The 12,801-nt window shown below is 43.7% G+C and overlaps 1 protein-coding gene across 1 annotated transcript; it reads left to right on the top strand.

The window, feature by feature from the left end:
- The first annotated feature begins 9,774 nt into the window (after window positions 1-9,774).
- Window positions 9,775-12,380, top strand: phox2a (paired like homeobox 2A). Its single transcript, XM_041045482.1, has 3 exons — window positions 9,775-9,997; window positions 11,470-11,657; window positions 11,886-12,380. The coding sequence occupies exons 1-3, from the start codon at window positions 9,775-9,777 to the stop codon at window positions 12,378-12,380; spliced, it is 906 nt and encodes a 301-aa protein (XP_040901416.1).
- The last annotated feature ends 421 nt before the right edge of the window (window positions 12,381-12,801 follow it).

Below are 12,801 nucleotides of genomic sequence, written 5' to 3'. Positions count from 1 at the left end.
TGAATTATGGACAATATAACTGCCTGGTGAATTGTTTCCGTTGATGCATGTTAATGTAAAGAAGCCTCATCTGTCACGACGGCGCGCTCTGGTGCTGTACAGTGTGCGTCTGTGTGACACTGAGAGAAATTCAGAGTCATAAAGAAATAAAAATAATAATCAGAGTGTTGTATCATAAATGTTTGAACAGCGCGTCGACAAGGCGCCAAATGTTAATCGAGCAACATTTCTCATTCTTGTGTCAGCCAACCTCCGCCGTGTAAATAAAGTCATCACAACAAAAAGGGAATTCCTGTGTTTTGTTTTTGTTCTGTTTGTGTTGCACTGACACCATAGACTGACACTCCTGATGGATGGATGGATGGATGGATGGGTGTGTGTGTGTGTGCGTGCGTGCGTGTGTGTGTGTGTGTGTGTGTGTGTGTGTGTGTGTGAGAGAGAGAGTGACCAGTGTGCCTGGGTGGGAATTCTGCAACAATAACGCTTGTCCACCTTGTGAAACAACATGACAGAGGAATTTGCTTGGAATTCTGCTCTGTGTGGGGGTCTGTGTCTGACACTGGGAGTGAATGCAGCGCGGTAAATGCCACAGAAATGTAACATCACTCACACACACACACACCATGCAGGAATGTCTTCCCTATAGGGAGGAATTAGCATGCAGGAAAAAAGACACATTCACTCTTACTGTGCTCCGCCTGGACCCCCCAACAACACAAACACTCTGTTTGAGTCACTGTGGTCTCCTGTGAGGAGGGAGTGTCTCTGCAGTCTTTATAAATCATTCCCCAAAGCAGCATTTTTATTATATAACACTGCAGTCATCCTCTTTAGGGGCTGAAATAGTCTATTAATCGATTAGTTGATCGACAAAAATCAACAAAGATTTTGATTCATTGTTTAATTTTCAGAAAGAAAATGTCAAACGTGTCTCTGTGACACTGCTGTCTGATGTCACGCAGGGATCTGGTCACTTGTGAAGGGCACTTTTTTCTGAAATTTTATTGTCTAAGCGATTGAAAATTTTAAAAGAGGAATCAGTAATTGAAAATAAAAGTTAGTTACAGCCCAGGTTTTCTTCCAGTTACCCTTTTCAGCCGCATCTCAAAGCTTTGAAAAACTCCTTAAAAAACCTGCTGTATTAACTCTCCATCTCCTTTATGATTGCTATACTGTAGTTTCATTAGTGGAAATCAATGACAAATGGTGGCTTTTATCTGGACTTGCTTCATTTTGTGCTCTTCCGCGATCTCAGCTGCCAGCTACTCATGAATCTAAGCTTCCACTGTGGTTGTATTAATCGTAGTTGCAGTCATATGCTTGAAATAAAGTGTCATCTGCATGTTGTGAAGCTGATAGGGGGCAAACTTGACGGCCACACAGAAAGGAGCAACACACCAGCAGACTTTTTTTTTAAACATGGGACTCGTGAAGTGGCTGCATCTGCACAGTAGATCAGGTTTTGCTATGATACCTTGAGGCTTTTCCCATCTCCTATAACCCTCAAACACATCTACACTTTATGGTTTTAGGAAGTCAAGCTGGCATGAGTGTGTGTGTGTGTGCGCACGTGTGTGTATCCATTTACCCTCCCCGAGGAGGAAGACAAGAATAAGAGGAGGAGGAGAAAGAGAAGAGGCTCTTAGTCTGTCCGTCAGGCTATTTCTGACTGCTGCCATTTCTCTGATTAGATTATGGAGAAACAGAAACCTGGCCCTCCATCGTCCTAACCTCTCTCTCCCTCTATCTCGCTACATTTCGCTCACTCACTCGCCCCGCCATCCTCCCTCGCCTCCACCTTCTTCTCTCAGCCCTTCCTTCTTTCCTCTTCTGTCTGTCTGTCCATCTGTCTGTGTCCCTCTCTGGCCTGATGTCTCTCTCCCACCCTCTGCTGAAGATACAAATGGAGGAGAGTTTAAGGTGACAGAGAGCAAGAGAATCAGAGAAGAGGGTGAAAGGTCGAACGTCGCGTGAGAATACACGCACATCTGATTAAAACATCACAACAAGTGAAGACTACAACATCTTTTTTTTGTTACAAGTGTTACTATGAATTTCTTCCCCAGATTTCCCCCCAGATTAAGATCTAAGCAGAAGCAGTTGTGCAAATCGTCTAAACAAACTGTAATGAACCAAATTACAAAAACCATCAGGGACACTCTGGTGGCCTAGAGGTTTAAAGCCCAGACTCTGAACCACAGCATCCCTGGTTTGAGTCTGGACTCTGGATGGGGATCTGGATGGTGGATGGGTGTGTTTGAGCGCAGCTGCTGTGCAGTGGTGGGCAGCTCAGGAAGCAGCAGCTGAGAGAGGTGCAGCAGCAGCCAGGTGGAGGTGGTGAATGATGAACGACTAGTAGAGGCTCTCCCATTATCATATCTGTCCCTGCTCTTAACGGGGGATTTTCATCCGTGTCCCTCTGCACTACCCTCACCCCCACCTCTCACCCTCCATCCCTCCCGCTCTCCCTCTCTCTCATTGTGCTCCCCCAGGAAAGCGATCGATTTCACCTCCATTAGCTCAGTCCACTCAGCTCTCGGCTTAAAGATGCTCCTCATTCATGCCGCTGTAAAAGCAGCACAGTAATCGCAGCCTGCACTGAGCTTTTATTTTTGGGTTTATGTGTTTGTTAAAATGAGACTCGTGGCTCGCCTGTGTTAAACGCCTGGAGTTAAGGTATTGGGGCGGGGGGGCACACACCGGATGCCGTCCGGTTACAGCAAAGCCAATCACGTGACAGTCCCCTGGGAGAATTAGCATAAAAGACAAATAAAGGACCCCACCAAAAAACACACCAGTCTGTCCTCCTTTCTTTTAAAGAAAAGGAACAAATCCATTCCGCCTAATTCGAACCTTGCTCAGGGACAGCTCGCGTGGCAGATTGCAGCCTAATTAGTTTAGAGGGAATTTAATTCAATTAACTTTCCACAGCTCCGCGCGCCCCGCCGCTGGGCTGCTTTCAGAGCGCGGGGCCAGAGCTCGAGATCTAATTAGCGTGTTTGGAGAAGCTCTCCTGCGCGCGGCCATCCCTCGCCGCTCCAGCTGTGGTGTGCGTGCGTGTACGTGTGTGTGTGTATACTGTGGTCTCCCGGGACCTGGTTTTTATCCTAAAAAGCTTCTTTTTTAAGTAACATGCCGTTATCCATTATGATAATACAGGTCTGGTGCCGCAGTGGAGAGATGTACGCAGCATGTGAATACCCGCAGCTGCTCTGCGTCTTCGTCAGGCTGATGAGCGCGCGCTGAACAGACGTTAGAGTGGACTTAAATTAGTATGACCTTATGGGTTCAAATTAATGGTCAGCATTGTGAGGTAATTTTGGCAAAACTTCATTTCTCAACTCTTTTCTCTTTCATCAACAGGGGTTTTTTTTATTATCGGTCCCACTGAAGATAGAATATTTGGAGGGAACCTGTGTGCACATGACAACGTTTTGCTTCAAAATTTGAATCACATTGGCCTTCAAACGTGGGACTGTTGAGATTTTTACGTACATTATAAAGCATAAAAAGAGCAAATCTCAGACATTTTCCCTCGATGTTCTGATGGTTTTGTGGATGTTCATCTTTGTGCTTTTTAACCAGGGTTTTCTAGGCTAAAAGAAACAAACTAAACAAACTTCTCTTAAATAATAATAATACTAATAACTCTACTCTAAATTACAGCCATGAAAAATAAACCTAAGTATTAAATATATATTGTATGTAGTGTTGAACACCAGGCTCAGTGAGGAGCCGGCCTGATGTAGATCATGTGTATCAACACTACCTGACTGAACTCCTACAGTACAGCACTGCTGCTGTTACGCGCGCCGTCGTCTCGAGCCGGAGCGTCACAGTACATTCCGGTAATTGGGGACTGAAATGCGGGGACAGGCGCACCGACGGGACCCCCCCCACTCCCACCCTCCCGGCCGACCCAGAGCCCACCATCCCCCTCCCTCCTACACCGTCTCTCATCCATCACCGGGCAAATCAAATGTACACCGCCAGCCTCTGCTGCTGCAAAGACGCGGGCCGATGTTAACGGCAGGATCTGTGATTTCTGATTTTATTTTATGCGCAATCAAATCCACCTCCGAGGGAAGAGCGTCTTAAGAGGGGCGATGACACGACACATTTTAGTGACACTGCAGGCGGAGAAATGTGTGTGATCACACACTGTCCTGGAGTCAGCAGAGCTGAGGATGAATTGGTAGCAAATAGAAAAGAAGTATGGGCCCTAATAATGCTATTAAAATAAGAATACGTAATCATTACACGTATTAAAACTACGGACTGACTGTCTTCAACATAAACTATTGATCGGAGATTAAATATTCCATCTAAGAAACACAGTAAATTGTGGACAAGTGCTAAGACCACAAATGTTATCAAGGTGCAGGGAATACCTAATGAGATCTTGTGTGTGTGTGTGTGTAAGAGAGAGAGAGAGAGAGAGAGAGAGAGAGAGAGAGAGAGAGAGAGAGAGAGAGAGAGTTCAATCAGCCACTGTGCATTTTAACATTAGAGGACTCGTTAATAATGTGATACAGAAAACCGATTTCTACACTGCTTTGCTGTCCATATATTATTTATCTTAAATGGCTACATAGGTACAATAATTCAATATACACAACAACAAAATGTCGAATCAAATTCAAGAAAAGGCACGCACATACATTTGACCGATTAATTTATGGACTGTTGTTAAATAACGGTCATATAATGAAAAAAATCTCCCTTAAAAATTGAATTTTAATTTATTAGGAACTTCAGTTCATTTTACATGATTACAAGCATCTTAAAACTACTGCAGCTATTTTAAAAAGCACTGACAGATTAAATAAAACGTTATTTCAGAAGGAATCAAGCAGTGGCAGGTTAATTCGTTATAAATGTTACAGTCTCACCAAAAGACTCAACATTAGGCCTCTGCCTGTTTAGTTCTGATGTTTTTTCTTTTTCTTTGAGCTCCTGGCTGCTTTTTATTGCAGCAGCTGCACTGCAGCCATCAGCTGCATGCTCACTCCATGCAATATAAAAAAAACAGTCTGTCTTCATGTGTAAATGATCGGACCAGTGACACTGACTTCAATTAACTCTTAATCATAGTAACGGTGTAGTCTCCGCACTTATTGGTGCGTTTAACTGCGTGTCTTACAAAGCTCGACAAAGAAGAGGTAACTATCCAGACCCGAGAATCAATGGCTGCCAGAGTCTGAAGCAGGAAAACGGCTTTCGACACATGGGACATGTTCTTCTTTGAGCTTTCCCATGATGGATGGAGCCGGCAGGCTCTCTGTCTCTGACTGACAGCTTCACTCGGATTTCAGACCACCACCGCGTGTCACGGGACAGATACCGGACTGGGCCTCCCGCGTGGCTTTTCTTCAAGTCAGTGTCCCATCCTTTACCCATCCCTTATCCCCTGTCTCTATCCATACACCTCTCCATCTCTCCATCAAGAGCATCCAGCCATCCATCAGAAAGGCCAGTCTTTACCACCCAAACCCCACCACCACCACCACCACCCTGTCACACACACACACACACACACACACACACACACACACACACACACACACACACACACACACACACACAGTGTTCTCCCACTGCTTGCTTCGTTAAGACCAACCTGTCTTAGGGCTGGAGAAGCATCAGAAACAATTACGAGAAGATGTGAGCAGAGAGGGAACAGATTTGGGGAATTTAATTAGGATTTCTGCCTCTTTCGTGTTTGAAATAAGCTCGGACAGACGGGACAATGACTGGGATCTGAATATTAGGCCCAGCGCAGTTTGTTTTTCCCCCTGGAAAAAGGAAAAAAGTTCAGGGAGTCCCTCAGCAGAAACGTTTAGTTATATGGTTAGGCCAGAGTTAGGCCAGTTAGGCCTCACATAAAGCCTATTAATAGAACGGATGTTAATTAATAGCTATAGTTATTAATTATGTACCAGGGTCATAACTGGAGTTTGAGCAGAAAACTTACAGTGTCCGATTATGCGGAGTTTTATTATAATAGCTATTATCATCGCTGACTATAGCTATTAATATAGCTATAAAAGCTAACACCCATATAGGGACTTGTGGTTAATTGTTTCCTGGTCTTATTACAGCCTATTGATTTAATGTTGGATGCTGCCGTTGGACCTTTTTAATAATGGACACAAAACGATTACTGAAAAAGTGTATTGGTCCTTTAATGTTAACTCAATCATAACTCTCACTAGAAGCGGACAGCATAAGATTTTGCCTGATAACCCAGTCCTCCGTGGGCCTATAATCCCTATAGTCGGGGTCCCTCTCTCAGGGGCCCTCAGGAGCCTCTGGGGGGACCATTGTGTCCCCCTCTGTTGACTCAGACGTCATGAATGCCAAAGCTCCCCGTTACTGTTTCCGTCAAATCGCCCCCATGAATGTAAAAGTCCAAAGTTAAAGCCTCCGCAGAGGAGAAGTCTCCCCCTGCGCTGGAGCACTATAGGGCGGATTAGTGGCCTGGAAGAGACCGGTCCCCTCTTTGAAGGGATTAAAGTTTAAATGCTTAAAAGCGGGAGAGCTAGGGTCGCTCCTGGCTGCTCTTTTTTTCCTTTTTTTTAGAGGGGGAGCACAACCGGCCTGGAGAGTTTAACTTTGAAACAGTTTAAGTTTCTTGGTAAACTCACCTCTGAACCCTCCAGACGGGATGCGGACACACAACAGACGGCACGGCCTGGGAGCCAAAAATGACGAGGATTACAAAATGAAATGCGGTCATGATCACACAGAACATTTTTTTGTTTTCTCTGTTGCGTCGCGCTAATACTCATATGAATGTGTTTTTGGGTACAGGGAACCATGTGTCCAGATTTTATTTGTGGAGCTTGGCGCACAAAAAAAAAAAAAAACAGTTTCAATGTAATGTTGTGTGTGAAGTTGTGTTCTTGTTTAACAAACGTTTCACTGATTCAACGTCGTTTTTGGTGTCTTTTAAGTCCATGTGAGCTACACACTTGTATGTACATGACACAATAAATAACAGGCAGTTGAGTCTGTGGTATTAGCCATGATCTACCCACAGTATTGTATGTCATGTAGCATCTATAAAGCCTAATGTGGGGGCTTGAAGCATCGAAACAGACCTATGTTATCTGTACAGACCTATAATAAAGGCTACACAATAACACTTCCGTGAAGGGAGCTGAGCATTTGTCATTACCTCAGTGGCAGGTGCAACAAAATCACAAAATCTTTGCATTGACATTGAGCGACGTTTCTAATTTGGATCAAAATTTTTGGGTAAATATTTTGCATAAATAATTACTTATTATTTAAAAAAATTATAATAAATATAACAATATAATTACACCAAGAATAAGAGTTAAAACAAGTTACAACTAAAACTCTATTAAGAGCTGGAGTCTTGACTCAGATAACAAGTTGTCTAGAGCCATATTCAGTGGGGTTATATCTTTATCTCAGACAGAGGACTGGGACTGAGCTCTGAGTTTTGTCTTCCTAAATTCAGATCTCTTGTGTTTGGCCTTGGTGAGACATGACTGATGTTAAACCAGACCTGTAGAAGTAAAGCAACAGGAGCACCGCGTGCCGCCCCGCCCCAAACATCCGACCAACTCTCACCGACCACACAATAAACGCTTCAAACAAATCTCAGCCTTAATACTCATTTGTAGTTTAAGTGAGTACAGCGCGGCAAATGGACGCATGCGCGCGTTTGTGGGGGGTTAATGTCATTAAGGAGCATCTTCATGCAGCCTCTGGTCAAGCAGAGATAAGAGCGCGCGCCTTGAGCTCTATTAGGCATTTTACGCACGCGCGCACACGAGCCAAATTTAATTAATTTCTCGCGCGCGTCACGTGCAACGTAATTTTGGTTTGTGGATTATATTATTTGGTGAAATTCATCCACTAATAAAAAGCCTGTTAATTTCATGAGGGGAGCCTGAAATGCAGGGAAGCCATGTCAGGTTTTTAAATAGCACCAGATTTGGAAACTGCAACGGATCGCGCGCCTGCCTGTTGGTCTTAAGCCCTCTATGTGTGTGTGTGTCTATGTGTGTGATAGGGGCCGTGTGGGATATGACTTATCACATTGTATGACACCGAACAATAAACTTAAACCAATTTATGAAGCGTCAATGCGTTTATGGTTAGCCTGTCGTGGTTGCTCAGTTGTCTCCGCAGCCAATTCCCTCTCTAGTCCTATACACCAAACTGACGCTGACTCTGGTGACATCTCCGTAAAAGTGATCGGAATCAAATCAAAGCTTTTAATCTCAGCAATCACCGTCACATCTGGACGTTTTCCCCCACATAAAGACTTATGTGCCAGAGCTACAGTTCTTTCCACGAGCCGTTTGAAGCGCAGAGAAGCGATATTGACCGGTTATGGAGCAGTTTTAACCTACACCTGCTCCTCATATGCATTTCAGTCACGTGTTAATAGACTAATTATACAGTTTTGGCCCTAAACGTATATCTCTTAGGGCCACCTAACCTGAGAGTGTGTTTTTAGTCAATGCGTCCAGCATCGGACAGTTTTTAAACCCAGCACTGCAGTTCCATGTAGATGTGAGCTCTGCTAATCACTGCAGGTTGTGGGCCTGCTTTGAGATATTCTCTCTTTAACTCTCATTAAATATTCTAAAGTTTAAGCCCAAAAAGTCTCAATCAGGTCGTTTTTCTAAATGTAAAAAGAGTCCAAAACCTACAAATAATAATAATAATAATAATAATAATAATAATAATAATAATAATAATAATAATAATAATAAACGGACAGGGTACATGGCATTAAGAGGCTGCTAGCCCGTGTTTTTTCCTGTATCATTGTTCAGCATTTCTTTAAAACATAGTGGAACAAAGTAGAAAACAAACGCCGCCTAATTGTGGAGAGAGCCAAAATAATAAGTAGAAACACCTGTCATGTCCGAAAATAGTCCTTACATTTCTACCTGGAGAGTTTATGAGCTGATTAAAGTCATAATAAACGCGCTTTAATTATATATGTAAATGAAATCCGGTCATTTAAACTGTGACGCTTGATTTTAGTCGTATTTGGGCTAAGAGGGAAAACTGAACTCACCAGAATTAGAAACGTCCGATAAAGGAAACATCGACGTTATTAGTGATTTAAATGAAGGAATCGTTCGTTTTTAGAGATTATTTAACTCTGCTGACACCTGCGAGCTCGTGAGGCTCTGGAGCGCGTGGGCGGTGCAGCGAGGGGTGGGAGTGGGAGGGGTGGGATGGAGGGGGGCTGTCCGTGTCCACGCTCACTCACTGGTGGCATTGTCATGGAAACTAGACCACCGCCTCGCTATTGTCTCGCGCTCTGCCAAGTTTATTATAAACACCGCGCGAGCCGCAGCGCGCTGTCAAACGGAGCGCGAGCGCAGAGCGAACCGCAGTCCAGGGAGGAGAAGCAGAAGAAGGAGAAGAAGAGAGGAACATACAAGAGAGAAAGCAAAATAGGAAAAAGTGAAGGAGGAGAGTGAAACTGTAGAGAGAAAAGAGAAAACGTCTGGATTATTTACCGTGAAAAAAAAAAAAAAAAAACAGCTGCGTGACAGTGACATAGAAACCACACAGCTGACAGGAGTTTGGGGAGAGACCAAGCTACAGTCCGTGGACATACTGGAGACACAGACCTTCTCTGAACATCTTCGACTGGTTTGAACAACATCCACAACATCTCCTAACACACAGCGCAGCTGCAGACACCTGAAGACGCTCTGACTCAGAGTTCACCTCGTCGTATTTGCAGACCGGTGTTTGCACCGGCTAACCTCCATGTATAAGATGGATTACTCCTACCTGAACTCCTATGACTCCTGCATGGCAGCCATGGAAGCGTCGGCCTACGCGGACTTCAGCTCCTGCAGCCAGGCCAGCTCCTTCCAGTACAACCCGATCCGGAGCGGACCGTTCTCCAACCCGGGCTGCACTCCTCTCAGCACGGCCAGCTGCACCTTGGGAGCCCTGCGGGAGCACCAGCCCACGCCTTATTCCTCAGGTAAAGCAAGTACACGTATTGTTATTATTATCATATACATTCTGAAGTCTACAGATATAAAAAGGTTACAGGGTGTCCATTATGTAGGCTAAATAATTTGAAGAGAGAGAGTGAGAAAGAAAAAGTTAGATGCTCCACCATTCCCTCTGACTTGAGCTGTGAAACTTGATATAAAAATAAAATATTTAATTGATAGTTCTATTTTTCGTTAGAGGTGACCCAACACACCTACACAGTTTAAGGCCTAAACTGTTTGACATGGATTGTATATTAATTGACGTAATTCCTGATTAAGAATTAAATCACTGCAAATAATTCATTAATGAAAGGGGACAGTTTCATGCTGAGTCAGTGAAATGTTTTATATTTTCATGTTATTACATTTTTTAATGGTGACGTTAAACAGCTAAGGAGATTTTTGAAGGTGAAATGTTTGTACTAATATGAACAATAGCTTATAAGTCAATTTGCAATAAATCAGAAGACTGTTATACATCCAAATAATGCTAATAATAAAAAATAATGATAAATTAAAAAAAAAAAGGCAAGTTTGACAGCTCGCCGAAATTAATCTTGACAAATCACACACACACACACACACACACACACACACACACACACCTGTTGGGCATTCCCCAGGCCCACCTGACAAACTGCTATTTACAATTATGGTGTGGGTGTATAATTATTCTTCTTTTGCCAGCAAATATTTTTGCCTCGTATTCTTAAAAGTAAGAATTTACATTTATGATATTTAAGCTCAGGATACATTGCGTTCGATTTTTTTTTCTTGACTGTGAAATTCAGTCCCTTCCTGACTGAGTTTGTATGGATTTTTATAGGCTTATACAGAAAATGAAACATTTGTGTTTTGTGACACTTCTATAAGCCACGACTCAGCTCCGTTTCAAAATAATTTAATTACACACATCGAAATTCTGGTTACACTGATTAAATTGCACTTGAAAACATAGGCCTATAAGCCAAAACATTTTCGTTAAATAAACAGCCTTATTATATGACTATGAATAATTTGAGTAATTTGGGCTAAAACATTTTTGAAATGTTTTGAGGGCATATAAAAACAGAAATAAAAGAAGAAAAGGATTTTTTTGTTTGTTTGTTTTTTGTTAATTAAGCAGATTTGTGAGCGGTTTACAGTGTGATCCTCTCGTTATTATTATTATTATTAATAATAATAATAATAATTCATTTGTCATTTCTGATTGGATCTGAATATAATGCAATTATCTTATCAATCAATCAATCCGCCTTCCACAAACAACTACTGTGCAAAATCAGTCGCGTTTATTGACGGAAACAGCCGAGTATCATTCACCGAACTGTGGAGGATTTCCCGTTTTCCGACAAAATCTTGCAGGTCCTGCTGCATTAGTGCAGGAGCTCTCTGCGTTTCCAGTGTTATTTTAATTATCTGTTGTTTTAAAGCGTCTATTTTTTCCCCCCATCAGTTCCTTACAAGTTTTTCTCGGACCCCTCCGGCCTGAACGAGAAGCGGAAGCAGCGGCGCATCAGGACCACCTTCACCAGCTCTCAGCTGAAGGAGCTGGAGCGGGTCTTCGCCGAGACACACTACCCGGACATCTACACCCGAGAGGAGCTGGCACTGAAGATAGACCTGACCGAGGCCCGGGTACAGGTGAGAGGATCAGGCGTTTATTCTTCTGCTCTTTATGTTTTTATACCTGACATTTTATTTGAAGAAGCACACACCAGACACCTGATTCATTATCAACCTCTGCAAATCTGGATATGAAACACAATTTATCTTTAATCTTACAGCTTGGTTTTGGGACCATTTATCTATATTTATCCATCCATCTATCTTTAATCAAATATTGATCTTACCTCTGTCTGTGTTTCACAGGTGTGGTTTCAGAACAGGCGCGCCAAGTTTCGTAAACAGGAGCGTGCAGCCAACGCCAAAGCCAACAGCTCTGGTGGCACCACGGGCAGCACCACCAGCAGCAGCTCTGGAGGCAAGAAGGGCGGAGAGCCCAGATCTTCATCAGATGATGATGAGTCCAAAGAATCCACCTGCAGCCCCACGCCTGACAGCACGGCCTCCCTGCCGGGTTCGGCCAACGGAAACTTGGGCAGCCCTGCCAGCCTGAGCCCCAGCCCGGCTCCTGCCAACAGCGGCTACGCTAACACCTCCAGCTCTCCGGTCCTCCAGGGGCTGAAGCCCCCCAGCTGGTCCAGCCTGGGGCCGTCCAACCCGGCTGTGGCCCAGCCCGCTGCCCAGACTCAGGAGATTCTGAAGGCCTGGCAGCCGGCGGACAGTATGACCGGGCCCTTTGCCGGAGTCCTGTCCTCCTTCCACAGAAAACCCAACCCCACCATCAAGACGAACCTGTTCTGAAGCACAGAGGAAGAGAAAAAGAGAAACAGACATTATGTGGTCTACATGGAACAGTGAGGAGTTTCTAGCTTTTGAGGAGAGTCAGGACTTGCCTATTATAACTCTGAATTCACTGGTGTATTCTGCTGTATTTCAGCGAGACCCTCAGTTCTTCTCTAAAAAAACAAAACAAAAAAAAAACTATCCTGTCAAACTGATTCAAAACTCAGATGTTAAAGTCAAAAGTCTGGTCACCATCTCTCTCCCCAAAATATTATGCAACTGTGCACATTATACCTGCAAAACTACACCTGGACATGGACAGTTTCCTTCCTGCAATGACTTAAACTCTTCACTCTCATCCTCAAATAAGAGCTGCTCGCACAGCTCGACCAGAAATCACTCCTCCTCTGATAAAACTAAAAGACACAATGATGTGAAA

This window comes from Toxotes jaculatrix, chromosome 9, assembly GCF_017976425.1.
Source record: "Toxotes jaculatrix isolate fToxJac2 chromosome 9, fToxJac2.pri, whole genome shotgun sequence".
NCBI classification, from domain to species: domain Eukaryota; kingdom Metazoa; phylum Chordata; class Actinopteri; family Toxotidae; genus Toxotes; species Toxotes jaculatrix.
Note: the sequence above shows the minus strand (reverse complement) of the source record. Positions and strands in the feature narration are given on the sequence as shown.